At 44.8% G+C, this 27744-nt stretch overlaps 1 protein-coding gene across 3 annotated transcripts in view; it reads right to left on the bottom strand.

The window, feature by feature from the left end:
* Nucleotides 1–23973: 23973 nt before the first annotated feature.
* dlc1 (DLC1 Rho GTPase activating protein) overlaps nt 23974–27744 on the bottom strand; it is a 447394-nt gene continuing 443623 nt past the window's right edge. For all 3 annotated transcript variants that reach the window (XM_059989261.1, XM_059989260.1, XM_059989262.1), the window contains one exon: nt 23974–27292. In XM_059989261.1, coding sequence (XP_059845244.1) covers nt 27175–27292 — 118 coding nt within the window. In that variant the 3' untranslated portion in view covers nt 23974–27174. The remainder of the gene's footprint in view (nt 27293–27744) is intronic.

Below are 27744 nucleotides of genomic sequence, written 5' to 3' on the forward strand. Positions count from 1 at the left end.
TATTAGGGATTTGAGGAAAGGTTGCATGATTTATTTTGACTTCACAAGCTTGATTTATACTGTTCTCAAAATAATAAAGGGGTTTGATATGACAGATAAATGGAGTAGGGGCCAAGGTCAAATTGTATGCTGGAAGAAGGTTGAAGTCTCTTTCAATCTCCTGTTTAACCATTGAGCAGATGGAACAAGTTGGAATGTTTAGTTAAAACTGAAAATGCTGGAAAAACTCAGCAGGTCAGGCACCATCTGTGGATAGAGAAGAAGTCAGTGGTTCAAGTCTACAACTTTTTGTGAAACTTCATTAGATGTTGTGACTGAGTGCAAACTAACTCTCACGTAGTTTCCACCTACCAACATTCCAGACTTGGGAATCAGTGTTCTAAAGGAAACATAGTGCTTTTGTACTGCCAGCTAACTGATGAGATCCGCTTTATCAGCCAATATGTACTGGTGCCATCACAAGCATATTTTACCCATTATCGCTGGGGACATCATTCTCTTTACAAGGAGTAAAACTTGGTCCAGTCTAATGAGCACACAAAGAACAATCTAGTCTGTATGGGGTTTCTTTCAGCCACTGGGATATATTACAATGAAAATACATGGAAACAATAGATTTTGGGTGTGAAATTTTCTTTGTAACTAAAATTGATTTCATGAAATCAGTGCCAGCAACTTCTACATTTTTTCTCTAGTTCCTGCTGGAACTTCTGTGGAATGTCATTGGAATTCCCCTGGAAATCTTGCCTACCAGAAGCATCTGACATATTGCTTTTCGGTGTCACAAGTGGATTGTGAATTTAATTTGCTAGTAGTTTACTGCTGCAATCATCATCTGGATGCATTGTTTTTCAAAATGATTTAACTCAAAGGTAATTTAGTTCTCTTTTTTCCACACATTGGGTAAAATGTCATGTCCCCTGGTTGTTCATTGAAACTGTAAATGTCACATTTGGGGAGAACTAAATATTCTGCTGCCTCTGATTTTTTTTCAAAGCACAATTTGAATATCTAATGCACCCCTTGTGGAGAATTTTAAACAGGAGTCAACGCAATAAGTTTGTTGTACACAGACCACCTTTTGTTTTCTCAGGATTCCTTAGTAGCAGCAAATATTTCAAATCTGTGGAAAATTTAAAAATCTCATTCTGGTGATGTGATTTTTTTTCTATGCTTGCTGGCAAAGGGTCAAGATTCTCTGCACAGACAATGCAAACATACAAAGTGACTGGTTTTTTTTGTTGTACAATTGTGTCAAAGTCTGGCTTTCACAATATTTTAAATCTATTTAAATATCTTCAGCTCATGTACTTTCAAGTTACTGCAGATTAAAGTACATTCAACACAAACTGATTTTTTTTATTGTGATTCATCCTTTGGTGTTTTTGATCCAATCCTTGTGCTCATATAGGTATTAATTTCTTCTTTTCCCTCTAAGAATTACACCTACCTAAGAAGGCAAGGATGTGATCGGGCCTTGGCTATCGGTTCATAACATTGTTTATATAATTGGTCACATTCTCTCTCCTTTACATCTTTCCTTCTAATCAAGGTGTATACCTGGAGGGGTAGAAGGGGGCATTGGATGGCTTTGGCAGTGAAGATTAAGATGAATCCTAAAGGGTTTATGAATATGTTAAGGGAAAAGAGTAACTAGAGAGAGAATAGCACCAAAGGTCAATGGGGATATCTTTGTGTGGAGCCACAGGAGACCGGCAAGCTCTTTAGTGTTGCAGACTGAGCGGTGACCTCACAAAGGTGCATGAAATCAAGAGGGAAATGGATTGAGCCGATGCACTCTTTCTGAAATTGGGATATCAGCTTGGGTTTAAGGTGAGATGGGAACTTGAGGAGAAAACTTTTCACACAAAAATGTATGTATGTGGAGTGATCTGCCAAAAGACGTGGTTGAGGCAAGTACAATAACAACTTTTAAAATACATTGGACGGGTAAAGTACTGGAAAGCTGAGCTCATTGCAAATGGGACTAGTTGGGAAGGGGCATCTTGGTCGGCTTGGACCAGTTGAGACAAAGGGCCTGTTTCTGTGTTGAACATACAATGTATAGGGGTACATATAGTTCAGGCCCTTCAGCTCATGGTTTAATCTACTCCATGATCAATCCAGTGCTTCGCCACTACATAGCCCTCCATTTATCTTTCATCCATGTGCCTATCTAAGAGTCTTTTAAATGTCCGTAATGTATCTGCTTATATCACCACCCCGGCAACGCATTCCATTCACCCACCACTCTCTGACTTACCTCTGATGTCCCTCCTATACTTACCTCCAATCACCTTTAATTATGCCTCTTGTGTTAGGCATTGCCACTTGGGGGGGGGGGGGGGGGAAGAGTGCTGGTTGTCCACTCTGTCTATGCCTCTTATCATCTTCTACATCTCATTATGTCACCACTTATTCTCCTTCCACATCCGTCCTATAATGATGCAACCAGAGCTGAACACAATACTCCACATTTGATCTGTCCAGTATTTTAAGGAGCTGTCGCGTTACATTGTGGTTCTTTAACTCACTTCCCTGACTAATATGTCTTCTTAATCGACCACATGTCTACATGCATTTTGGGATCTTTGGAAGTGGACCCCAAGGTTCTCTGTTTCCCCCACACTGCTAACAATCCTGCCCTTAACCTTGCACTCTGCTTAGGATTTGACTTTCTAAGTGTATCACTTCATACTTTTCTGGGTAAATTCAGGGCTCAGGGTTCAATTCCAGTTCAATTCCAGCATCCTTTGTAACAAAGTTTTTCCTGCGTCCTCCCACAGTCCAAAGGTTTGCCTATTGGCAGGTTAATTGGTGGTTGTCAATTGTCCTGTGATGAGCTTAGGTTTCGATCAGTGGGTTGCTGGGTGACACGGCTCAGAGGGCCCGTTTCGTGTTGTATCGCTGAATTCAAAAAAAATAATCAGGGATACCAGAAGAGATCCACTCTTCATGGATAGAGTACACTCCACCTACTACTACCCTCTGCTTTCTGTGGACAAGGCTGTTCTGAATCCACGCAGCCAAGTTCCCACGAACCCCATGCTTCCTGACTTTCTGAATGAGCCTAACACGGGGAAGCTTGTCAAATGCCATATCAAAATACATATCCACATTCACTGCTCTACCTTCATCAATGTGTTTTGTCATTTCCTCAAAAATTTATTCATGCTCATAAGTAAATGGACTGCTTCCCACAAAACCATCTGACTCTCCCTGATCAGACTATACTTTTCCAAAAGCTTGCCAATCCTGCCTTTCAGAATCCTCTACAACAGTTTGCCCACCACTGATGTAAGATTCACTGGTCTATAATTCCCAGGATTATCCACATTACTTTTCTTGAACAAAAGAATAGCACTGTCCACTCTCCACTGATGGATAGCTCTACAAACCTGATGAACACTCTAGCACTGAACTCTGCTGTTAAGACCATAATTTGTGAAATTTATTACCACGGGTCGCTGTGCATATTTAAGGCAGAGCTTGATAGACTCTTGATTGGATACGGCATCAAAGGTTATGGGGAGAAGGCCAGGAAATGGGGCTGAGGAGGGGAAAGAAAGGATCAGCCATGACTGCATGGCGAAGCAGACTCAATGGGCTAAATGGTCTAAGCAAATTGATTAAAATGGAATTGGACACTGATTGGCTGTTTCAGTCATTCAACAAAATGATTTTGAACTGAAACCTGCTGATGTTCAACCAAGAACTTATACTAGAGAAAAGTTAACTCCTGTGGGTATGTAGCAGGGAAGTAGAACCAACAAGCAACATCGGGCTTGTGTTTGGTAAAAACAGGAGAGGCAGCATTGTGTGCTTGTGAGTGGCTGAGACAGCTACAACTTGATTGGAGATCATTTACCATTTGCGCGCCACATTCCCCGCAGTACAGTCAATTGAAAGCGAATTAAGAAAGGTACTGGATGATGCCATTGTAATGTTCAAGGTCAGCATTGGAAAACTCAAACATATCCAGAGTAAAATAATGTTAAATGAAAATGCCACATTCAGGTTTTGCAAAGCCTGTCCGGTTCGTTATATGATCCATGATGAAGCAGGCAGTGAGCATCACTGCATAGAGGTCAAAGGAATTCTTTGCAAGATTAAGTGGAGTCCAGGGGCAACAGGAGTAGCCTCAGTAGCAGAGAAGTTATTGGAAAGTATTCTAAGGGACCGGATATATGAATATTTGTACAGCCATGGACTGATTAGTGATAGTCAGCATGACTTTTTGCTGACTGACCAATCTTATAGAGTTTTTCGAGGAAGTTAACAGGGAAGTTGATGAGGGCAAGGCAGTGGATGCTGTCTACATAGACTTTAGCGAGGCATTTGACAAGGTCCTTCATGGGAGGTCGGTTAAGAAGGTTCATTGGCTTGGCATTCAGGATGAGGTAGAAGTAGGATTACTTGTGGGACAAGCCAGAGAGTGGACATAGATGGTTGCCTCTCTGCAGACCTGTGTCTAGTGGAGTGTTGCAGGGATCGGTGCTGGGTCTGTTGTTGTTTGTCATCTATGTCAATAATCTGGATGATAATGTGGTTAGCTGGATCAGCAAATTTGCAGATGACACTAAGATTGGGGGTGCAGTGGACAGCAAGGAACACTACCAGAGATTACAGCTGGATCTTGACCAGCTGGAAAAATTGACTGAAAAAATGGCAGGTGGAGTTTAATGCAGACAAGTGTGAGGTGTTAATGGCAGGACACTGAAGAATGCAATAGAACAAAGGGATCTGGGAATACAAGTCCATAATTCATTGAAAGTGGCAGTACAGGTAGATAGGGTTGTAAAGGGAAACATGAGAGGAAATTTCTTCACTCAGGTTGTCGTGAGAGTGTAGAAAGAGCTGCCAGCATAAGTGGTGCATGCAAGCTCAATTTCAACATTTAAGAGAAGTTTGGATAGGTACATGGAAGGTAGGGGTATAGAGGGCTATGGTCTGAGTGCAGATTGATGGGAATAGGCAATTTAAATGGTATGGCTTGGACTAGATGGGCTGAAGGACCTGTTTCTGAGCTGTACTTTCCTATGATCCTACGGCTCTAAGAGCCCAAAGTGTTTCTCATGATAAACACTCACAAAGGGCTTTATCACTATAATGGGTTTATTTTTGACGTAGCATCTGCACCTGCACTCTGGCAGAAAGCCACGGACCAGGTGCTACAAGGCTGCCCAAGCACTCAGTGTTTCTTGGATGACATCATTGTTACCGGTAACGATGACAAGGAGCAACTTGAAAATCTCAAGACAGTGTTAAAAAGATTACAAGATTATGGGCTCAGAGCACAATGCAACAAATGTGAATTCTTTAAACTGAACATCCCTTACAGTGGTCACAGCATTGACACACAGGTGTTCTGAGAAAATTCAAGCAGCGGTGAATGTCCCAAGGCCATGTTAAAGGGCATGTTATTGTTGTGGTCCTTTCTAGATTTTTCCATTTCTATCATAGTCCTTGCCAAATTTGGCTACTGCGCTCCAGTGCCTGAACTCAGTACTACAGATCAGGAAGAGATGGCAGTGTGAGGTGATTTTCCAAAAGGCAAAGGAAATGGTGATGGCAGACATTTTACTCACACTTTATGATCAACATCATCCAGTGAAGTTTGCCTGTGATGCCTCACTTATTTGTATATGTGCAGTCATGTCACGTTATGAATGATGGAAGTGAACGTCCCCTTACTGCTTCAGATAAAGATTACACGCACATTGACAGAGAGCCCTTGGGGTGTAATACATTTCAACCAGTACATGTGTGGGAAGGTATTTACTCTCACTATTGATCATCAACTACTGGTGTCTGTCTTCAATCCGTGTTCCACTAACAGCAGCAGCACAAATACAGAGATGAGCTCTGTTTCATGGAGGACACATTAACAAGATCGAATCCAAGAGGACAACTAATCATGAAAATGCGGATGGATTGTCCCATTTACCCTTGGAAAGGGAAATACCGGAAAAATTACAAAAGGGACCACTCCTCTTGATGTATTCTTTCTGAAGTAAATTGAAAATGTCCCTACAACGGCAGAGATGATTGAAAAGGAAACAAGAGATGACCACACACGGTCTCAGGTCCACATGGTAAAAGTGTTGGAGGAGGTACCTGTACATGCCAGTCACCTAGGCGTGGTCAAAATGAAAGCATTGGCTCAGAGCTGGGTCTGGTGTCCTGGGATAGATCGGCAGATCGAGCAGCTTGCCATGCACTGTTCTGGATGCCCACATGTCTAGGAGAAAGGTATCCAGAGTAGTCAGAACCATTTCCCGCAGTCCCATGGAGACCCAAAATCTGATACTGTTTCACTGCCACAAGTTTCACCTGCCAAGCTGGCAAACCCCTTGTCAGCTAAGATGTAATTTCACAAGAGTAAAAAATCTTTTTCAGCCATTAAATCTTTAGGCTTGAATAGGACAATTTAGTATTTACTATGCTGCAATGTCTATATAGTAGTTGTATTATATATATATAGAAGTTCAAATTTCAAAGTAGATTTATTATCAAGTATGTTTCAACCCATACCTGACCTTTTCAAATTGGCCTGGCGCTTCGATTGATCAAACCTCGGGTCTTTCCTCACTCCCAGCTTGGTGGATGGATCTCAACTTGGCCTTAACCTTGCCTCAACTTTGCCTTGCACCCTCTTGCTTTGACCCTCAACTCTGCTTTGCCTCTCCAGAGATTGTGGTGATTGGTTACCAGAAATATTATCAGAAAAAATATTATTAATATATTATTTAGTTGTATTTTTTTTGTTTCATTTGCCGTTGATAAGTAGTCAATGGGCTTCACCAGTGCCATCTTAAACTGGAATGTATATGTATGTAAGTGGAGGTGCATTCCATTATTGAGATCGATTTTATAGCTAAGCAGGGAAGAGTGTCGTCTGTTCATTTGAGTAATATTGTAAATATGTTCTTTGTTGCTCACATAGTTCATTACTGGTTACATGTAAAAGTACATGAATGGCACACATCATGCCACCAGGTCATGAGTGCATACTTCAGTTAAAGTAAAAATAAGGTTATTTCTGCCTCTGTATTTTAATTTTGATTAGCTTTATATTTTGGTGTTACAAAATATAACACAATCTGACATCTACCTCCCCCACAGCCCTGTCCCTAATCCCTAACCTGACCCCTAACTCCACTTTGTGTCCTCAAGACCATCCCTACCAGCTAAAAAAAAAACAGCTGTCCAGGCTATGTTCTCAATGGAGAGTGCAGCTTGGTTCCAACTTGACAGCAATAAATAATCGACTACTTGATTAAATAGAAAGTTCAAAGTTCAAAGTCATTTATTATCAAATTATGTATATATTGTACAACCTTGAGATCTGTCTCCTTGCGGGCAGCCACAAAACAAGAAACCCAAAAGAGCCTATTAAAGAAAACCTGACAAACACCTAATGTGCAGAGAGAGATATAAAAAAACAAACCGTGCAAACAATAAAAGCAGGCAAATAGTATTGAGAACAAAAGTGAGTTCTCAGACACAGGGCTCAGAGCAGACCCACACCCTCAGCCTCAGTTCAGCACACAGCAGAGTAAACTTTGTGGAGCCCACAGACACAGGGCCCAGAGCAGACCCACACCCTCAGCCTCAGTTCAGCACACAGCAGAGTAAACTTTGTGGAGCCCCCAGACACAGGGCTCAGAGCAGCCAGAGCAGACCCACACCCTCAGCCTCAGTTCAGCACACAGCAGAGTAAACTTTGTGGAGCCCACAGACACAGGGCCCAGAGCAGCCAGAGCAGACCCACACCCTCAGCCTCAGTTCAGCACACAGCAGAGTAAACTTTGTGGAGCCCCCAGACACAGGGCTCAGAGCAGGCCCACACCCTCAGCCTCAGTTCAGCACACAGCAGAGTAAACTTTGTGGAGCCCCCAGACACAGGGCCCAGAGCAGCCAGAGCAGACCCACACCCTCAGCCTCAGTTCAGCACACAGCAGAGTAAACTTTGTGGAGCCCACAGACACAGGGCCCAGAGCAGGCCCACACCCTCAGCCTCAGTTCAGCACACAGCAGAGTAAACTTTGTGGAGCCCACAGACACAGGGCCCAGAGCAGACCCACACCCTCAGCCTCAGTTCAGCACACAGCAGAGTAAACTTTGTGGAGCCCCCAGACACAGGGCCCAGAGCAGCCAGAGCAGACCCACACCCTCAGCCTCAGTTCAGCACACAGCAGAGTAAACTTTGTGGAGCCCACAGACACAGGGCCCAGAGCAGGCCCACACCCTCAGCCTCAGTTCAGCACACAGCAGAGTAAACTTTGTGGAGCCCACAGACACAGGGCTCAGAGCAGCCAGAGCAGACCCACACCCTCAGCCTCAGTTCAGCACACAGCAGAGTAAACTTTGTGGAGCCCCCAGACACAGGGCTCAGAGCAGGCCCACACCCTCAGTCTCAGTTCAGCACACAGCAGAGTAAACTTTGTGGAGCCCCCAGACACAGGGCTCAGAGCAGCCAGAGCAGACCCACACCCTCAGCCTCAGTTCAGCACACAGCAGAGTAAACTTTGTGGAGCCCACAGACACAGGGCCCAGAGCAGGCCCACACCCTCAGCCTCAGTTCAGCACACAGCAGAGTAAACTTTGTGGAGCCCACAGACACAGGGCCCAGAGCAGGCCCACACCCTCAGCCTCAGTTCAGCACACAGCAGAGTAAACTTTGTGGAGCCCACAGACACAGGGCCCAGAGCAGCCAGAGCAGACCCACACCCTCAGCCTCAGTTCAGCACACAGCAGAGTAAACTTTGTGGAGCCCACAGACACAGGGCCCAGAGCAGACCCACACCCTCAGCCTCAGTTCAGCACACAGCAGAGTAAACTTTGTGGAGCCCCCAGACACAGGGCTCAGAGCAGGCCCACACCCTCAGCCTCAGTTCAGCACACAGCAGAGTAAACTTTGTGGAGCCCACAGACACAGGGCCCAGAGCAGACCCACACCCTCAGCCTCAGTTCAGCACACAGCAGAGTAAACTTTGTGGAGCCCCCAGACACAGGGCTCAGAGCAGGCCCACACCCTCAGCCTCAGTTCAGCACACAGCAGAGTAAACTTTGTGGAGCCCACAGACACAGGGCCCAGAGCAGACCCACACCCTCAGCCTCAGTTCAGCACACAGCAGAGTAAACTTTGTGGAGCCCCCAGACACAGGGCTCAGAGCAGGCCCACACCCTCAGCCTCAGTTCAGCACACAGCAGAGTAAACTTTGTGGAGCCCACAGACACAGGGCTCAGAGCAGGCCCACACCCTCAGCCTCAGTTCAGCACACAGCAGAATAAACTTTGTGGAGCCCCCAGACACAGGGCTCAGAGCAGGCCCACACCCTCAGCCTCAGTTCAGCACACAGCAGAGTAAACTTTGTGGAGCCCACAGACACAGGGCTCAGCGCAGACCCACACCCTCAGCTTTGGAGCAACGAGCTGACTTGGTGAAATAATTGACGACTGTAAATTACGCTGAGTGTGGTTAGGTGGCTGGTTGATGAGAATCTGAGAGACACTCAGTTACGGGGAATTAAGTGGAGGATTGGGACTGTTGGATTTCCCATGTCATAAGGAAATCTGACAAATATAAAATGAGGTGGGAAGTGAAATGGGCTACCAAATGTTTGTAACTGCAGCAAGGTCTAAATGAACACCGAGGTATGTCTCCAGTACGTTCTTGTTTATATTGATTGCTAGCACAAATGATGCATTTCATTGTATATTTCGATGTACATGTAATAAGTAAGTGTTTCAGAATCGGAACTTGATGTGCAGAACCAACTGGATTGTGTACAAAATTTGATTTCTTGGCTTACTACTGACATCTGCTGGCCCATCTGTAACTTGCAGACTCATATAAACTACATCAAATCGGCAGGTAAGACCCTTCCTCGTTTTCTCGCTTCAAGAAATCAAGGAGGTTGAAGAATATTAATAATGATGCAATGACCAAGAAATTCATTGGTGCCAGCAATGTGAAGTTTGTGTGAGGACCCTGGTAGTGCATGAGGACTCAAAAGTTCAACAGAATAGGAAACAGAAACAAGGGAAGGCCATTCTGTCCCTCTCTCTTGGAATACTATTATGATTGTGGTTAATCTTCCTCGGTTCTACTTTTCTGTATTAATCACATATTCAGAATCAAGGTAGCTTCTACCCCACAGTTACAATATGATGGAACAGTCCCCTCATATAACAAAATGGATTCTTGACCTCTCAATCTACCTTATAATTTCCTTGCACTTTCTTGTCTGATTGCACTCCAGAAGCAGCTCGGGATGGAGTGGAAGCTGGAAGTTTGAGATCCTTGAGCTGATTCACCATCCAACTGGATCATGAGACTGTGCCACCACTTTATTGATGGCCTCTGTGCCCCGCTTGGGATACCCATTGCTAATCAATGCTTAATGAACTAAGCTTTAAAAACATTAACACCAGACTTTATGCGGAAAAATACTAATTCCTCATTTTATTCTGCATAGAATCATATAGCACAGAAACAGGCCCTTTGGCCCATCTAGTCCATGTTGAACTGTTGTACTGCTTTGTCTCATTGACCTGAACCTGGAGCATAGCCCTCCATACATTTTTCACTCATGTACTTATCCAAATTTCTCTTAAATGTTGCAATTGTATCCATAGCCACCATTTCCGCTGGAAGCTCATTCCACACTTGCACTACCCTCTGAGTGAAGAAGATCTTGTCCTCGAGTTGAAGTACTAAATTGGAAAAAGGCCAAATTTGAAGAAATGAGAAAGGATCTAAAAAACGTAGATTGGGACAGGTTGTTCTCTGGCAAGGATGTGATTGGTAAATGGGAGGCCTTCAAAGGAGAAATTTTGAGAGTGCAGAGTCTATATGTTCCTGTCAGGATTAAAGGCAAAATGAATAAGAATAAGGAACCTTGGTTCTCGAGGGATATTGAAACTCTGATAAAGAAGAAGAGAGAGATGTTTAACATGTATAGGCAGCAGGGAGGAAATAAGATGCTTGAGGAGAACAAAAGAGTAAGAAAGTACTTAAGAAAGAAATCAGGAGGGCTAAAAGAAGACATGAGGTTGCTTTGACAGTCAGGGTGAAGGATAATCCTAAGAGCTTCTACACGTATGTCAAGAGCAAAAGGATAGTAAGGGATAAAATTGGTCCTCTTGAAAATCAGAGTGGTCGGCTATGTATGGAACCAAAAGAAATGGGAGAGATATTAAATGGTTTTTTTTGCATCTGTATTTACTAAGGAAACTGGAATGGAGTCTATGGAAGCAAGGCAAACAAGTAGGGAGGTCATGGAACTTATACAGATTAAAGAGGAGGAGGTGCTTGCGGTCTTGAGGCAAATCAGAATAGATAAATCCCCAGGACCTGACAGGGTATTCCCTCGGACCTTGAGGGAGACTAGTGTTGAAATTGCAGGGGTCCTGGCAGAAATATTTAAAATGTCGAAATCCACGGTTCAGGTGCTGGAGGATTGGAGGATAGCTCATGTAGTTCCGTTGTTTAAAAAAGGCTCAAAAAGTAAGCCAGAAAATTATAGGCTGGTAAGCTTGACATTGGTAGTAGGTAATTATTGGAAGAAATACTAAGAGATAGGATCTACATGTATTTGGATACTTATTAGAAAAAGTCAGCATGGCTTTGTGCATGGGGGTAGGTCATGTTTAACAAATCTATTAGAGTTTTTCGAGGAAGTTACCAGGAAAGTGGATGAAGGGAAAGCAGTGGATGTTGTATACGTGGACTTTAGTAAGGCCTTTGACAAAGTCCCGCATGGGAGGTTAGTTAGGAAGATTCAGTCACTAGGTATATATGGCGGCTCAATGGGAGAAGCCAGAGAGTGATAGTGGAGGACTACTACACTGAGTGGAGGCCTGTGACGAGTGGTGTGCCACAGGGATCAGTGCTGGGTCCATTGTTATTTGTCATCAATATCAATGATCTGGATGATGATATGGCAAATTGGATCAGCAAGTTTGCTGATGATACAAAGATTGGAGGTGTAATGGACAGTGAGGAAGGTTTTCAAAGCTTGCAGAGGGAATTGGACCAGTTGGAGGAATGGGCTGAAAAATGGTAAATGGAGTTTAATGCGGACAAGTGTGAGGTATTGCACTTTGGAAGGTGAAACCAAGGTAGAACATACAAGGTAAATGGTAGGACACTGAGGAGTGTAGTAGAACAGAGGGATCTGGGAGTACATTTACATAATTCCCTAAAAGTGACGTCACAGGTGGATAGGGTCATAAAGAGAGCTTTTGGTACATTGGCCTTTATAAATCAGAGTATTGTGGCGACCCATTTCCTGGCACATCCGAACTGGCTCACAATTAGCCAGCTTTCCGGCTAAGGGAGATAGCCTACGGGGGTTTGCGAGCACAGAGCTTTGGAGCCTCTGCGCCACGGAGGGCAGGTTGAGGGAGGCTTAAAAGTGAGGCTGAGGTTTTCGAATAAAGTTTTTTCCTTCGACTGCAGTTACCGACTCCGTGTCGTAATTTTAGCGCTGCATGTAGCACACCGCTACAATTGGTGACCCTGACAGTCCAAACGATTTTTGGAGCAGAAGTGACCGACGCCGCCTCTGTTCACGCGGTTTCGTTGAAACTGCCGGGTTTCTGGACACAACGACCGAACCTATGGTTCCAGCAAGCCGAAGCCCAATTCCACGTTCGCCAGATCACCTCAGAAGACACCCGCTACTACTACGTGGTGAGCTCCCTCGACTAGGACACAGCGGCCCAGGACGCGGAGTTCGTACAGTCGCCCCCGGCAGACGGCAAGTACACGGAATTCAAAGCCCTGCTCCTCAGGACTTTCGGACTCTCATGGCGCGAGCGGGCTGCCCGTTTACTGCACCTGGATGGCTTGGGCGACAGACCTCCTTCGGCTTTAATGAATGAGATGTTGTCTCTGGCCGACGGACACACACCCTGCCTCATGTTTGAGCAGGCATTCCTGGAGCAGCTGCCCGAGGACATCCGCCTGCTGCTGTCCGACGCGGATTTCAGTGACCTCTGGAAGGTGGCAGCCTGGGCGGACTTGCTGTGGAACGCCAAAAAGGTGAGCGGGGTGTCCATCGCACAGATCTCCCAGCCACACTCCCGGCAGCAAACCAGTCCAGGCCCGGCCACAGAGCCTGCCAGCCCCCGGCCCAATGAACACTAGTGCTTCTACCACCAGCGGTGGGGCGCAGAAGCCTGCCGTTGTCGCCCGCCCTGCAAGTTCCCGGGAAACGCCAGGGCCAGCCTGTGTGGGACAGAAGGTCGGGACGCCGGTTTTTGGTCGATACTGGGGCTGAGATCAGCGTTTTACCTCCGATGAGTTACGACACCCGCAGCAGGGCACTGGGTCCCCCCCTGAGGGCTGTGAATGGCAGCACAGTAAGGACCTATGGCACCCGTCAGGTGCAGCTACAGTTCGGCTCCAGCCAGTTCACGTGGGACTTCACACTGGCCGCCGTAGCCCAACTGCTTCTGGGTGCGGATTTTTTGTGGGCTCACAGCCTACTGGTCGACCTGCCCAGGAAGAGACTGGTACACGCCGAGACCTTTCAGACGTTCTCCCTGGGTGCAGCCCAGTTGCCAGCCCCTCACCTCAGCTCCATCATGCTGTCCGACAACGACTTCACCAGGGTCCTGGCGGATTTCCCATCGGTTCTGGCACCGCAGTTCACAGCGGCCATGCCCCGACACGACGTACAGCACCACATCACGACCCAGGGACCACCCCTCCATGCCCGCGCTCGGCGGCTTCCCCCGGACAAGCTCCGACTGGTAAAGGAGGAGTTCCAGAGGATGGAGGAATTGGGGATCATCCGGCGGTCCGACAGCCCATGGGCCTCCCCCCTGCACATGGTACCCAAAGCGACGGGAGGCTGGAGACTGTGCGGCGACTACCACAGGCTGAACGAGGCTACCACACCGGACTGCTACCCTGTGCCGCACATTCAGGACTTTGCAGCAAACCTGCACAGCGCACGAATCTTCTCCAAGGTGGACCTCATCCGAGGGTACCATCAAATCCTGATGCATCCTGACGACGTCCCCAAAACGGCTCTCATCACCCAGTTTGGCCTTTTCGAGTTCCTCTGCATGCCGTTCGGCCTGAAGAATGCCGCACAGACGTTCCAGCGGTTAATGGATGCGGTGGGACGGGATCTGGACTTCGCGTTCATCTATTTAGACGACATCCTCATAGCCAGCAGCAGTCGTCAGGAGCATCTGTCCCACCTCCGTCAACTCTGCGCCCGACTGAGTGAGTACGGTCTTAAAATCAACCCCGCCAAATGCCAGTTCGGACTCAATACCATTGACTTCCTGGGCCACAGGATTACTAAAGACGGGACAACCCCTCTGCCCGCTAAGGTAGATGCGGTCCGCCACTTCCCCCGACCCACCACGATCAGAGGACTTCAGGAATTCGTAGGTATGGTCAATTTCTACCACTGCTTCCTCCCTTCAGCTGCCCGGATCATGCGCCCCCTGTTCGCCCTGATGTCGGGTCCGAGCAAGGACATTACCTGGGACGAGGAGTCTGCCGCCGCTTTCGTTCAAACGAAGGAAGCTTTGGCGAACGCCGCAATACTAGTACATCCCAGAATGGACACCCCTACCGCCCTCACAGTGGACGCATCAAACACGGCAGTCGGTGGGGTGCTGGAGCAACTCATCGCAGGTCGCTGGCAACCCCTGGTGTTTTTCAGCAAACACCTGCGGCCACCCGAGCTCAAGTACAGTGCTTTCGACCGGGTACTGTTGGCGCTCTACCTGGCAATCCGGCATTTCAGGTACTTCCTAGAAGGTCGGCCCTTCACCGCGTTCACGGACCACAAACCGCTTACCTTTGCGTTTACGAAAGCGTCCGACCCCTGGTCGTCCCGCCAGCAACGCCACCTGTCCTACATCTCTGAATACACGACGGATGTCCGGCACGTCTCGGGTAAGGACAATGTCGTGGCGGATGCGCTCTCTTGCCCTACCGTTCATGCCCTTTCCCAAGGGGTAGACTTTGAGGCACTGGCAGAGGCACAGCAGGCAGATGAGGAGATTCCGAGTTACAGAACCGCAGTCTCCGGTTTGCAGCTCCAGGACCTCCCCGTGGACCCTACTCTGTGACGTCACCACCGGCCAGCCCCGTCCAGTCGTCCCGACAGCATGGCGGCGCCGTGTTTTCGACTCAATTCATAACTTGGCGCATCCCTCCATCTGGACGACTGTCCGGATGGTTTCCAGCAGGTTCATTTGGCACAGACTCCGCAAACAGGTCAGTGAATGGGCCAAAACGTGCATGCACTGCCAGGCGGCCAAGGTGCAGCGGCACACCAAAGCCCCACCGCAGCAGTTCCATCCTGCCCACCGGCGTTTCGACCACATTCATGTGGATATCGTGGGCCCCCTGCCAGTGTCGCGCGGAGCGCGGCACCTCCTGACTATCGTGAACCGGTTCACAAGATGGCCAGAGGCGGTCCCGCTCACCGACACCACCTCCGAATCTTGCGCCCGAGCCCTGATCGCCACCTGGATATGGATATCTTGCTTTGGTGTACCAGCCCACATTACCTCCGACAGAGGCGCCCAGTTCACCTCCAGCCTGTGGTCAGCTATGGCCAGCCTTTTGGGGACTCAGCTGCACCACACAACTGCCTACCACCGCAGTCGAATGGGCTAGTGGAGCGTTTCCACCGTCACCTGAAGTCGGAGCCAACTGGGCGGACGAGCTTCCCTGGGTCCTACTCGACATCCGCACAGCACCCTGCATGCCTCGTCGGCCAAGTTGGTATATGGCGCGCCCCTGGTCGTCCCCGGGGAGTTCCTACCAGCCCCACGGGGGCAAGAGGAAGATCCCGCAGCAGTCCTGGGCAGACTACGCGAGAAGCTCGGTAACCTGGCCCCCATACCCACTTCACAGCACGGGCGGAACCCGACCTGCGTACCCAAAGACCTGCAGAACTGATTAAGTTTGTGTTTGTACGAAGGGGCGGGCATCGGCCACCGCTGCAGTGGCCATAAGAGGGGCCGTTTATGGTGCTCCGGAACAACGGGTCCACGTTCGTGCTGGACGCTGGGGGGAGAGAGGAGGTTTTCACGGTGGACCGACTCAAACCGGCCCATGTGGACCTGGCGCAACCGGTCGAGTTTCCGGCACCTCGGCGCAGAGGCCGACCTCCCAAGCAGGTTCCAGCCCAGACTGTGGACATTGGGGGGTGTATCGCCGGTTCTGTGGGGGGGGGGTTATGTGGCGACCCATTTCCTGGCACATCCGAACCGGCTCACAATTAGCCAGCTTTCCGGCTAAGGGAGATAGCCTACGGGGGTTTGCGAGCACAGAGCTTTGGAGCCTCTGCGCCACGGGGGGCAGGTTGAGGGAGGCTTAAAAGTGAGGCTGAGGTTTTCGAATAAAGTTTTTTCCTTCGACTGCAGTTACCGACTCCGTGTCATAATTTTAGCGCTGCATGTAGCACGCCACTACAGTATTGAGTATAAGAGTTGGAATGTAATGATGAGGTTGTGTAAGACATTGGTGAGACCGAATTTGGAGTATTGTGTGCAGTTTTGGTCACCTAATTACAGGAAGGATATTAATAAGGTTGAAAGAGTTCAGAGAAGGTTTACAAGGATGTTGCCGGGACTTGAGAAACTGAGTTACAGAGAAAGGTTGAATAGGTTAGGGCTTAGTTCCCTGGAGTGTAGGAGAATGAGGGGTGATTTAATAGAGGTGTATAAAATTATGATGGGTATAGATAGAGTGAATGCAAGCAGGCTTTTTCCACTGAGGCTAGGGGAGAAAAAAAACCCCGAGGTCATGGGTTAAGGGTGAAGGGGGAAAAGTTTAAAGAGGACATTGGGGGGGCTTCTTCACGCAGAGAGTGGTGGGAGTGTGGAATGAGCTGCCAGATGAAGTGGTGAATGCGGGCTCACTTTTGACATTTAAGAAAAACTTGGACAGGTATATGGATGAGGGGTTTGGAGGGATATGGCCCAGGTCCAGGTCAGTGGGACTAGGCACAGCCAAGAAGGGCCAAAAAGCCTGTTTCTGTGATGTAATGTTCTATGGTTCTATGGTTCTCCCTTAGGTTCCTCTTAAGTAGTTCACCTTTCACCCTTAACCTATGGCTTGTCATTCTAGGTATCACTCAACTTCAGTGGAAAAAAAGCCTTTTAGCATTTACCCCATCTATACCTCTGGGTGGCAGGGTGCAGTTACATCTCTACCAAAGGAGGTGTCAGGCACTCCTTCCCTCTGCTAGCTTGCAGGTCACCCTTGGGCAAGATTTAGCTCCTGCTTAGCCCACCGGATCAGAGTTACGTGAAGCCATGGGAGCAGCTGGTGCATATCCTGATTATTCGACCATTGATACCAGGCAGGCAGTCTCTGAAGAGTCTTTATAATGGTTTGGGACATCTGTAAAGGAACTGCCCAGAAGAAGGCAATGGCAAACCACTTCTGTAGAAAAATTTGCCATGAACAATCATGATCACCTACGTCATATGGCATGGCACATAATGATGATGACACCCTTTGTAATTTTATACCTCTTTCTAATCTCCCTCATTGTCCTTCGCTGGAGGGAATAAAATCCTAACCTAGAACTCTTGTCCTCAAGTCCTGGCAACATCCTTTTAAAAAAATGTTTCTGTGCTCTTTCAGTCTTATTGATAGCTTTCTGAATGTGAAACGTTGCCCTGTTCCTCTATTGGATATATCTCCATCTAACCTGTCAAATCCCTTTATCAGTTAATCACCATCAGACAAAGCCTCAACCTTCTTAGGCTACATCCACACTAGATCGGATAATTTTGAAAACGCTTGTTTCGTGTAAAAACGATAGGCGTCCACATTATGCGTTTTTGAAAATATCTCTATCCACTCTGAAACGGAGATTTTGGCAAATCTCCTCCTCCTGCGCAGGACACATCTACTGAAAACAAGTGACACGTTTGGTGTCGAATCTCGCCGTAGAAGTACGCGTTTGTTCAGTTACAGACTAGAAAGACTTAAAACCATGGACAGCTGTTGGCTCTCACGCAGGGGAACTTAAATCTATAAAAAAACAAATATTGGAGCGTATGGAGGCAACCGACAGGGAGTTCATGGACACATTGACCTGGCTGACGACGAACATTGAAAAACTGACTAACTCTGTTGCATTAATAAAGCACCTTGTTAAATATATAAAACATGTCTGCATCAGTGTTATCTTGTATTTCCATACAATGTTACATTAGGCTGTTACACATCTATTGTTAGAGAAGTAATTGCATAAATATGTAAACCACCTTCATACAAGCAAGGACAGAAAACAGGGCAAAGTGAGTACACTTTTTTATTTATTGACGAAGGGTCTTGGCCCGAAACGACGACAGTGCTTCTCCCTATAGATGCCGCCTGGCCTGCTGTGTTCCACCAGCATTTTGTGTGTGCTGTTGTTTGAATTTCCGGCATCTGCAGATTTCCTCATGTTTACTTATTTACTCAGTAAGTTATGGGTCAAAGTATTTGGTGAGTACATTTCTAACTCTTCTGGCGTCAGTTTCTTCGCCGTCTGTTCTGAAATTGTTAGGTTGCGTACAAGAAAACGTTGAAATAGCACACTGCTGTCTGATAGTGTTTTTGGAATTCTCTAGTTACCCCGTCCACACTGGTCTGACCGAGCAGCGTTTTCAAAAATACCCACCCTGGAAAGCGTTTTTGAAAAGCTCCAGTTTCAGGAGATGAAAACAACGTTTTAGCATGGACAGAGGTTCGTTTTTGAAGAGATAAAACTTTGGTTACGGATTTATCCTGCGTAGTGTGAATGTAGCCTTAATGCTTGGAAGTTTATGCAACCAGTTCTCCTAATGATGCCCTTTGTGCCTGCTATCAATCTCGAATATTTGCCCTTTCATGCTAAACATAGCCTCAAGCACAATAACTTACTTCAGATAGGGTCTAACTAAGAGTGCACAATGCAATATCATTCTCTGACTGTTATCTAGCTCCTCTTCTGATAAAAATGAGAATTTCTTTCATTTTAATAGGTTCTATTGAATTACAGTTATTTCACTATTGATGAAATATTCTAATTTATCTCTTTTGTTCTTAGAGTTGATGATATTGAATTTATTTGCGTTGAATTCCATCTTCATGATTTTGGTCGCCTAATCCTTCCATGAGCCATTGTAACATTCTTATCCTATTTATACAACTGACCTTCTACCTGACCTTCTACCTGAAGTCCACCTGAAGTTCATATAAAGGTGTATAAAATCCTGACGGTCATCTTTATGTACAGATATTGACAGCTCAATAAAGTGAAGGTTGCCATCTTGTCTTCTGCAGTGAACAATTCTTTTACTCCATCTCTCTTATCAGAAAAGTTTCAACATGATAGTTTCAATTAAAAAATTCCTGTAAGCTCGTATCAATTGTGAATCTCCTTGGACTGCATCCAAATGCTGATACACCCATCTTTCATTGAAAAATCCAACTAGATTAGTTGAATATGAGTAATCCCTCACAAATCCATGCTGAATCACACTGTTAAGTCCACACTTGCCTAAGTGTTCATTCAGTCAGCCCTTGATGATACGTTCCAGCAACACCCCTATTTCTGATGTCATGTTTCTATTTACTTGTTTTTAAATTTCCTAACTAAAGGAGCAGTATATGCAACTAGCTCAAAGGAACAATTCTTGATTCTTGAGGGCTGGCAAGTTATAATGAATGCATCTGCAGTTTTATTACTCTGCATCCAAATCTGGTGCAGACCGACCGGGCTGACTTTCGCTGAGATGTCCAGAGAGCTCCACAAGGCGGCCCCTATAGCTGAGCAAAATGCTGATGCACTTGCTGCTTTGTACAGCTGGGGCAAGACCAAGGTATTGATTGTGGAGTTCAGGAAGGGGAGGTCAGGAGAACGTACACCCCAGTTTTCATCGAAGGGTTAGAGTTGGAAAGAGTGAGCAGCTTTATTAATGGAAAGTATTCTTAGAGATGGTATATATAATTATCTGGATAGACAGGGTCTGATTAGGAGCAGTCAACATGGATTTGTGCGTGGAAGGTCACGTTTGATAAATCTTATTGAATTTTTTTGAAGAGGTTACTAGGAAAGTTGACAAGGGTAAAGCAGTGGATGTTGTCTATATGGACTTCAGTAAGGCCTTTGACAAGGTTCCACATGGAAGGTTAGTTAGGAAGGCTCAATCGTTAGGTATTAATATTGAAGTAGTAAAATGGATTCAACAGTGGCTGGATGGGAGATGCCAGAGAGTAGGTTGGAGGCCGGAGACTAGTGGTGTGCCTTAGGGATCTGTTCTGGGTCCAATGTTGTTTGTCATATACATTAATGATCTGGATGATGGGGTGGTAAATTGGATTAGTAAGTATGCAGATGATACTAAGATAGGTGGCATTGTGGATAATGAAGTAGGTTTTCAAAGCTTGCAGAGAGACTTAGGCCAGTTAGAAGAGTGGGCTGAAAGATGGCAGATGGAGTTTAATGCTGATAAGTGTGAGGTGCTACATTTTGGTAGGAATAATCAAAATAGGACATACATGGTAAATGGTAGGGCACTGAGGAATGCAGTAGAACAGAGTGATCTAGGAATAATGGGTGCATAGTTCCCTGAAGGTGGAATCTCATGTGGATAGGGTGGTGAAGAAAGCTTTTGGTATGCTGTCCTTCATAAATCAGAGCATTGAGTATAGGAGTTGGGATGTAATGTTAAAATGGTACAAGGCATTGGTGAGGCTAAATTTGGAGTATTGTGTACAGTTCTGGTCACCGAATTATAGGAAAGATGTCACCAAAATAGAGAGAGTACAGAGAAGATTTACTAGAATGTTACCTGGGTTTCAGCACCTAAGTTACAGGGAAAGGCTGAACAAGTTAGGACTTTATTCTTTGGAGCGTAGAAGGTTGAGGGGGGACTTGATAGAGGTATTTAAAATTATGAGGGATAGATAGAGTTGATGTGGATGGGCTTTTTCCATTGAAAGTAAGGGAGATTCAAACAAGAGGGCATGAGTTGAGAGTTGAGGGGTAGCAAGAGGGGGAACTTCTTTACTCAGAGAGTGGTATCTGTGTGGAACGAGCTTCCAGAAGAAGTGGTAGAGGTAGGTTCGATTTTGTCATTTAAAAAAAAATTGGATAGGTATATGGACAGGAAAGGAATGGAGGGTTATGGGCTGAGTGTAGGTCGGTGGGACTAGGTGAGAGTAAGCATTCGGCATGGACTAGAAGGGCCGAGATGGCCTGTTTCCATGCAGTAATTGTTATATGGTTATACGATTTATGTTCCTTGGCATCAGTATCTTGGAGGATGTATTCTGGGTCCAACACACTGATGCAAACTTGAAGAAAGCATGCCATTAGCTGTACTTTGTTACGAATTTGAGGAGATTTGGTATTTCACGAAAGACCCTTGCGAGTTTCTATAAATTTTTGGTGGAGAGGATTCTGGTTAATTGCTCAACCAGCTGTCCAGTACACAGGATTACAAGAGGCTCCAGACAGTAGTAAACTCAGCCAGTTACATCACAGACATGACCCTCCCTACCACTGAAGACATCTTCAAGAGGTGATGCCTCAGGAAGGGGGCATCTATCATAAAGGACCTTCACCAGTCAGACATGCCCCCTTTTTTTATTACTGCAATCAGGGAAGGGGGAGATGAAGGAGGTGAAGCCTTGCACCCAACAATTCAGAAACAGCTTCTTCCCCTCTTCTGTCGGATTTCTGAATGGTCCAAGAGCCCGTGAACATTGTTACATTGTTATTCTTTTATTTTGCACTATTTGTTTATGTTTGCAATTGATAGTAATTTTTGCTGATGTACTGCTGCTGTAAAGAAATAGATTTCACATTACATAAGTCAGTGATAATAAATCTGATCTATTTAAATGGGGAGAGAATTCAAAGTTCTGAGATGCAATGGGACTTGGGAGCCCTCCTGCAGGATACCCTTAAGATTAACCTCCAGGTTGAGTTGGTGGTGAAGAAGGTGAATGCAATGTTGGCATTCATTTCTACAGGAATAGATTATAGGAGCAAGGATGTGATGTTGATTCTCTATAAGGCACTGGTAAGACCTCACTTGGAATACTGTGTGCAGTTTTGGGCTCATTTCAGGAAGGATGTGCTGACGTTGGAGAGGGTTCAGAGAAGATTCACTAGAACGATTACGGGAATGAGAGGGTTACCATATGAGGAATGTTTGACCACTCTTGGACTGTACTCCTTCGAGTTTAGAAGAATGAGGGAGAACCTCATAGAAACATTTTAAATGTTGAAAGGCATGGACAGAGTGGATGTGACAAAGTTGTTTCCCATGGTGGGGGAGTCTAATATGAGAGCGCATGATTTAAGGATTAATAGGTGCCCATTTAGAACAGAGATGCGAAGAAATTTTTTAGCCGGAGGGTGGTGAATCTGTGGAATTTGTTGCCACGGGCGGCAGTGGAGGTCAAGTCGCTGGGTGTATTTAAGGCAGAGATTGATAGGTATCTGAGTAGCCAGGGCATCAAAGGTTATGATGCCGGGGAAGGCAGGGAAGTGGGACTAAATGGGAGAATGGATCAGCTCATGATAAAATGGTGGAGCAGACTCGATGGGCCGAATGGCCAAATTCTGCTCCTTTGTGTTATGGTCTTATGATCCTTATTCCGATTCTTTAGGCACCCGAGACTCAGTTTCCATCAGTTCGATAGGACGGAGGGACCACATGCCCACTTACAGGGCGTCACATCCTGTTTGAAAGAAGTGAAAACTAACTCCAAAGTGGACAGGTTTTTCCTCACATTAATCGAGGACATCGAGACTTCACTGCTCCGTAGCATTTGGTTTTATGCTCTATAATCTAAACGCAGCCCACGCTCTTTTCATGAGGCCTCGCTGTGGCAGAGACCCGTGTGTTTGTGCCACTCCTGCCTGATGTCGAAGCGAGGTCTCCTGTGGATCAGCTGGGGCAGTCACTTTAACATTTCCAACCCCTCCTTGATGTGATCAAAAATGGGTGAATCTGAAATGTTACCTTAATATTTTTACTGCTAGCAAAATGCTTAGTCCAGAGATGCATCTCCTGTTTAATCAACATTGCTTATGTTTTAATTTCAAGAAGAATCTTCAGTGCCTCATGAAGTCCATTAATTTCTTCAGCTGCTGCCTTTGTTTAGCCTCTTTAACTTGCTGACAGTGCTTCAAGTGTTCTACCAGCATATCATCAATCCCCACCGATGATGCTTGTCCTAGCCCTGTTATATTCTTCACTGCTGATTGTTCCCATAACTTAAATGCTTTTTACCGGGAATGGGTATTAGCCTGAATCCTTCCCTGCTGTCTGGCGTGTACCTTGTAATTTACTGATGTTAGTGATATTGTATAACCACCTTCAGCATTAATTTCAGTCTGTTGAAACAGCCAGTCCGTTAAAAGGCAAGCCCCTTGTGAAGGTTCTGAACGGAGCTGCAGGTAAACTTGAAGTGTGCACACCCACACAGCAGTTGAATTGTTCCCTACATCAATCCAAAATGCACCGGTGACAAACCCTACAGGCTTATGCCAGTCAGCAAAGGGAATGGACTGACAGGTACAGGATTAATAGGGTGAATGGTCTCCTGTGCCAAAAAAAACCCACATTTGGGGTCTAACAATTCTGATAATGTTAAGACACAAACTAGCATTTTAAAAAATAGCTAGTCCTCCTTTAGCACTGGTCTTGTCAGTAGTTAAGGCCCTTTGGTATTCCATCACTGAGTCGCACAAGGCTGGCACAGAACTAAATTCAGGATTCATCTTATAAAGTTACCCTCAACTTATAGGTAAAATCAGATCTTGTCTTTCTGGTTGGATTTACTTATTAAATTTTTTTCAATCACCATTCAAACAGGGTAGAACAAGGTGCATCAAGACAAGCAGAGCAGGGTTATCCAACCTGCAGGATAGGGTATACCTTGCTGGAACATGCAACTAACAAATTGCAAAGGACAATTGATCTTTTTAACACATTTAATAGTGCACTTGATGGTTATAACTGTACAGACATACAAAGATATAAACACGTTCTAGTTTCTTTATGCCTTAGCTTTGACAAAGTAAAATATTTACAATATTTTAGAAAGGTACAAAAAGTATAATTGAGGTATAAATACATGGAATATTTAAATAATTAATAACATGCGTTATCCCTATTTGGCAATATGCAGCTAGACATGTGTATGTGTTTACAATTCAATGGTATATACAGTGACTTCAAAATCTACATACAAATACCAAAGGAATTCTGGTAACAAAACAGAGAGATAAGCTAGCATTGTAAAATGAAGGGACAACACTGAATAAAATTGATTTCATTGTCACAAATTTCACTAAATGCTCTTTACATAACACTGAATGGTAAATATTTTAAACAATATTAGATAAATCCTTCTTTTAAATCTGCTCACTTAGGGCTCCAGCACCCAGATAATAAAAAAGGGTTATTGAATTCCTAACGGCAGCATATGCATTAACTACATTCCATTTAAGCCTCAAACAAACAGCAATGTTACAGTAAAACCTGTAAGAAAGGCTACTTTCCATTTGAGGACCACTTGGCACCTCACACCCTGTGATTGCTAACAAACTCTTATGATTGTCAGGTGATGATAGAAAACCAAAATTAAAACAAAAATAAAAGCAATAGGTTATAGATTATCATTAACATGTCTGGATTACTTGTCAATAGTTGGGGATCTTCTGTTGCTTTCTATTTCCAATATTATCTAACACCATGGATATTAAATCTTTGATGGGAATTGTAGAGTGATACAAAATGTAATGAAAACTAAGTAAATATACATCATAATATTATTTGGAGGCCCACAACTCAGTTGTAATAATGTGATACCATACACGTATGCCTGGGAATAGTTTTAAGGTAGACACATGAAAAAGCCACACAGTCCAAGAAAAACATATTGATCACATACATAATCAAAACACTGTATTATTTTGTATTACCGCATGGGCCCTGTAAATCCAGAACACCTAACAGTAACATTAGCAGAGTTGTGTCTTAACATCAAATATCTCCCTCCTTCAATGTTTGGAGGTTGCCTGAAGAAGATGGGCCTCTGCTTTTCCTTTCTTGGCTCATTGCATTAGGTGAGGATTCACAAACATTAGCCAGACTTCTCTTGAAAGTGGTGTCTAGTGGATCCCAGCCAAGATCCTAGACTGGAGGGCCAAAACTTAATCCAGTAACTTTCATCTATTTTGTCTCAGGACACTACAAGCACCCCTGAAATGGTTGTAATTGAAATCCTGACTAAAGCTTGCTGGCCCATTAGACTGAAACATTTATCTTGGGATTGAAACAGTTAGCACTTGCCAGTTCTCTTTCCTGGCAGGTCACTGTCCGGGTTTCTACCATAATCAGTAACCTTCATGGATATGCTGTTCTTTGTTCTATATATAATAAATACTGGAAACACTTAGCGAGTCAGGAAAACATCTGCAGAAAAAGAAACAATATTTCCAATAAAGACCTTTCATCAAAACGGAAAACATAGAGATAAAGCTAACACAGAAATGGGGGAGGTAAGGAAAGAACAGAGAGATAAAGTGGAAGGCAGGAGAATTCCTGAATACTTTCTTTAGATTCGCATTTTCTGTAATATTTTGTTTTATATTTTTTCTTTGAAATTGAATAAAAATCTGCCAATCTGAACCTTGAATTAGCATCAATGGATGTTGCTCAGGATAGCAATCATGGTGCAGAGACTTATCATTATCATTGTAAATATTTTTTCTCCTGACAACATGAAACTAAGTGGGATGAGTTGAAGATATCCGAGGAGGTTGCAAGTTAGCACTTTAAGCCAAGGTATTGCACGCCTTGGTTTTCAGAGACAATTTTCAGCGGAAAGTGATGTTGGAATATTGAAATTCTCTGCTGCAAAAGGAGATGTAAGGTGAAAAAGGGTGGCATCCTACTCAAGAACTATTTTAGTTTACCTAACATTCTCACAATGCAAAACAGATGGAACTGACTAAATATATGCAGCAGGTTCCCAGTAAAGATCCAGAATGTTCTCTTTCATGACAATTTCTGTTACTGTTGTTAAATGATACCTGTACATCATTTAATACTCCATGGCAATGACTTCAGAACATTGCTTCACCTTGAAGCAACATGCATTTTATTAAAAATGTGGCCTAGTTTGTTTTCAGTATGCTAAAATGCAGATCCATCACTGCTTTTAAAATTGCTTCTATTCCTTGAAGCTTTCAAGACTACATGAAGATCTCGGATTGTGGATACGAAAAAAATACGAGGTATTGTTCATCAAAAGAATCCAACCTTCCAACTTTTAAGACATAGCTAGTGTCTTAGCTGTACAATCAAAGATTTATTGGGTTTAAGGTTGTTCTCCAAGGAAACCTTTTCCAAATACTAGGCAGGCAAGACTCTCAGATGCAGAAATTAGTATGACTCTAGCACGAGGGGGAAAAAGAAACAAAGTTCTGATGGGGAGAAGTGGCCTTAAAGTGGTCCTCATTGTCTTTTGCATAAGTTATGATATTGAAACCTTAATTTCCACTTGACCCTTAATCGATGGGTTTCATTCTGCCATGCAAATTATGTTCCAAGCAAGAAGTGTACCAGACACCACTCTTTACACACTCTCCCACATTTCAATTGCTTAGAAACATCCTCAATCACACACGCCTCCAGGTGCACCATGCTAGCTAGGTAACTGAACCAAGTAAGCAAAACAAAAAAGCACAACTCTGAAAAATACAACAATGATTCATAAACAAGGAAGTTATGGAGAATAATAGAAAAAAAATCACAAGTACGCACCAGGGCTTGATTTACATTACACAAAATGCTTGATGCTTCATAGAAGCAATTGTGGCCACTAAACAAGGAAATGCATTGCAAGTTTGCACTTCATTTTTATCTAAAGACCGTTATTCCAACTGTGTTCCAGTAAAGGTCTATATCTCAGCCCTCATGAATGAATTAAGCAGCTTTTTAAAGTATATTGTTACAGTCAAAATTAAGAATTTAAAAAATAAAATCATCTATTCAAGGTCTGATTCATGCAGACCCTCTCATAAACGTATAATGCAGGTCCACCAGTTTCCTTTCAAACATTATTCTTTGAAGCACTGTGCTTCAGAGTTAACAGGCTGGTTTACTGGAAGGTGTCCCCTAATGCTTGGTTTCTTGACTGCCGGAGCCATGAATAATAAAAGAGTCCCTTATTCTAACAACTTCTGCTGCGCACAAGTGTCCAAAAACTTTATTGTACCATTCTGGCATCCTTCCCCTAAAAGGAAAGAGAGAATATGGATTTAGAATTTACCACAGCCATTTAAAAATCTAAACAACATGTTTGACCATAACAAATGACATAGCTAAGAAAGAAGCCTGAAGACAATATCAGTGTCCTATCACTGTCTGTGGCTTAAGACAGCCAGACTGATGGCAGGGTTCTTAAATGCTGAGGGTCACATGTACCTCCTTGGAGGGTTCAGCATGGGAGTAGCTCTTAACTTCTCCTATCTCAATTGCAAATGCTGCTGGCAATGGAAACCAGTGCCACTGCCTCAGGTGGATGCTGCAAGACATGATTTTCTTCTTACACTGGGCAGACATGCTTTGGCAATGCAGATCACCAAACTAGTAAAGATTATGTAGAAGAAATCACCCAGGTCATGACTCGTTCTCATTGCTACCATCGGGAAGGTGGTACAAAAGCCTGAAGGCACACACTCAATG

The sequence above is a fragment of the Hypanus sabinus genome, chromosome 14, assembly GCF_030144855.1.
Source record: "Hypanus sabinus isolate sHypSab1 chromosome 14, sHypSab1.hap1, whole genome shotgun sequence".
Taxonomy (NCBI): Eukaryota; Metazoa; Chordata; class Chondrichthyes; order Myliobatiformes; family Dasyatidae; genus Hypanus; species Hypanus sabinus.